The sequence below is a fragment of the Charadrius vociferus genome, unplaced genomic scaffold (genome assembly GCF_000708025.1).
Source record: "Charadrius vociferus isolate BGI_N301 unplaced genomic scaffold, ASM70802v2 scaffold730, whole genome shotgun sequence".
NCBI lineage: Eukaryota > Metazoa > Chordata > Aves > Charadriiformes > Charadriidae > Charadrius > Charadrius vociferus.
The window spans coordinates 29,368-30,059 of NW_009646225.1; the positions used below are offsets into that span (position 1 = coordinate 29,368).

Consider the following 692-nt stretch of genomic DNA (forward strand, 5'->3'; position numbering starts at 1 on the left):
CGTCCCAGCGCGGCTCTGCCCCCGGCTGCTGTAGCATCGCCATGGCCGTGGGTGCTGCTGCTGGCGGAGGCGGTGTCCGCACCCCCGGGGGATGGGTCCTGTCCCTCCCACGGTTCCACGGGTCCTGCCAGCGCTGATGGCACCGTCTGTCCTTCCAGGTCACTACCTGTACATGGACGAGGACGGTGAGTAGAGCTGCCCTCCGGTGGCCCTGGCCGTCCTCCGCACCCACCCACAGACGTCGGTGGGCCCCATGCAGTCTGTGCAGGGGCTGGCAAGAGCCCAGGTCCAAGCCTGGGGTCCCATGGGGCCCCTGCGGCCACAGGCAGCCCCGGCAGCCCCAGCGTGGGACCCCCAGGGCCACGTTTTGGACTCCCACATAACAAACAGGGCACCTGTTTGGGTGTATTCCCCCGGGGTGTCCCCAAACAGCCACCCTGAAACCGGGCTTGGGGGCAGAGTTGGGGGCACAGCAGCATCCCGGGGACAGCAGCCTCCCGGGGTCTGCCTGGTGCTCTGCAGGACTGCCGGAGGTGCTGGGGGGGCCAGCCCGCTGCCAGGACACCTACCAGGACTGGATCTCCCTCTACTGCTGGGCGCCCTTCCATGCCACCCTCATGGCCGCCCCCGAGGGCAGCCGCTGCCGCTGGGACCAGATCAGCAGGGGGGTTGGCATCAGCCCCGGCGGGACC

General features: G+C 69.9%; 1 protein-coding gene across 1 annotated transcript in view; it reads left to right on the forward strand.

Annotated features, from left to right (window-relative positions):
- Positions 1 to 91: 91 nt before the first annotated feature.
- RAMP2 (receptor (G protein-coupled) activity modifying protein 2) overlaps positions 92 to 692 on the forward strand; it is a 5,252-nt gene continuing 4,651 nt past the window's right edge. The window contains exons 1-2 of the mRNA XM_009895230.1: positions 92 to 185; positions 523 to 684. Coding sequence (XP_009893532.1) covers positions 92 to 185; positions 523 to 684 — 256 coding nt within the window. The remainder of the gene's footprint in view (positions 186 to 522; positions 685 to 692) is intronic.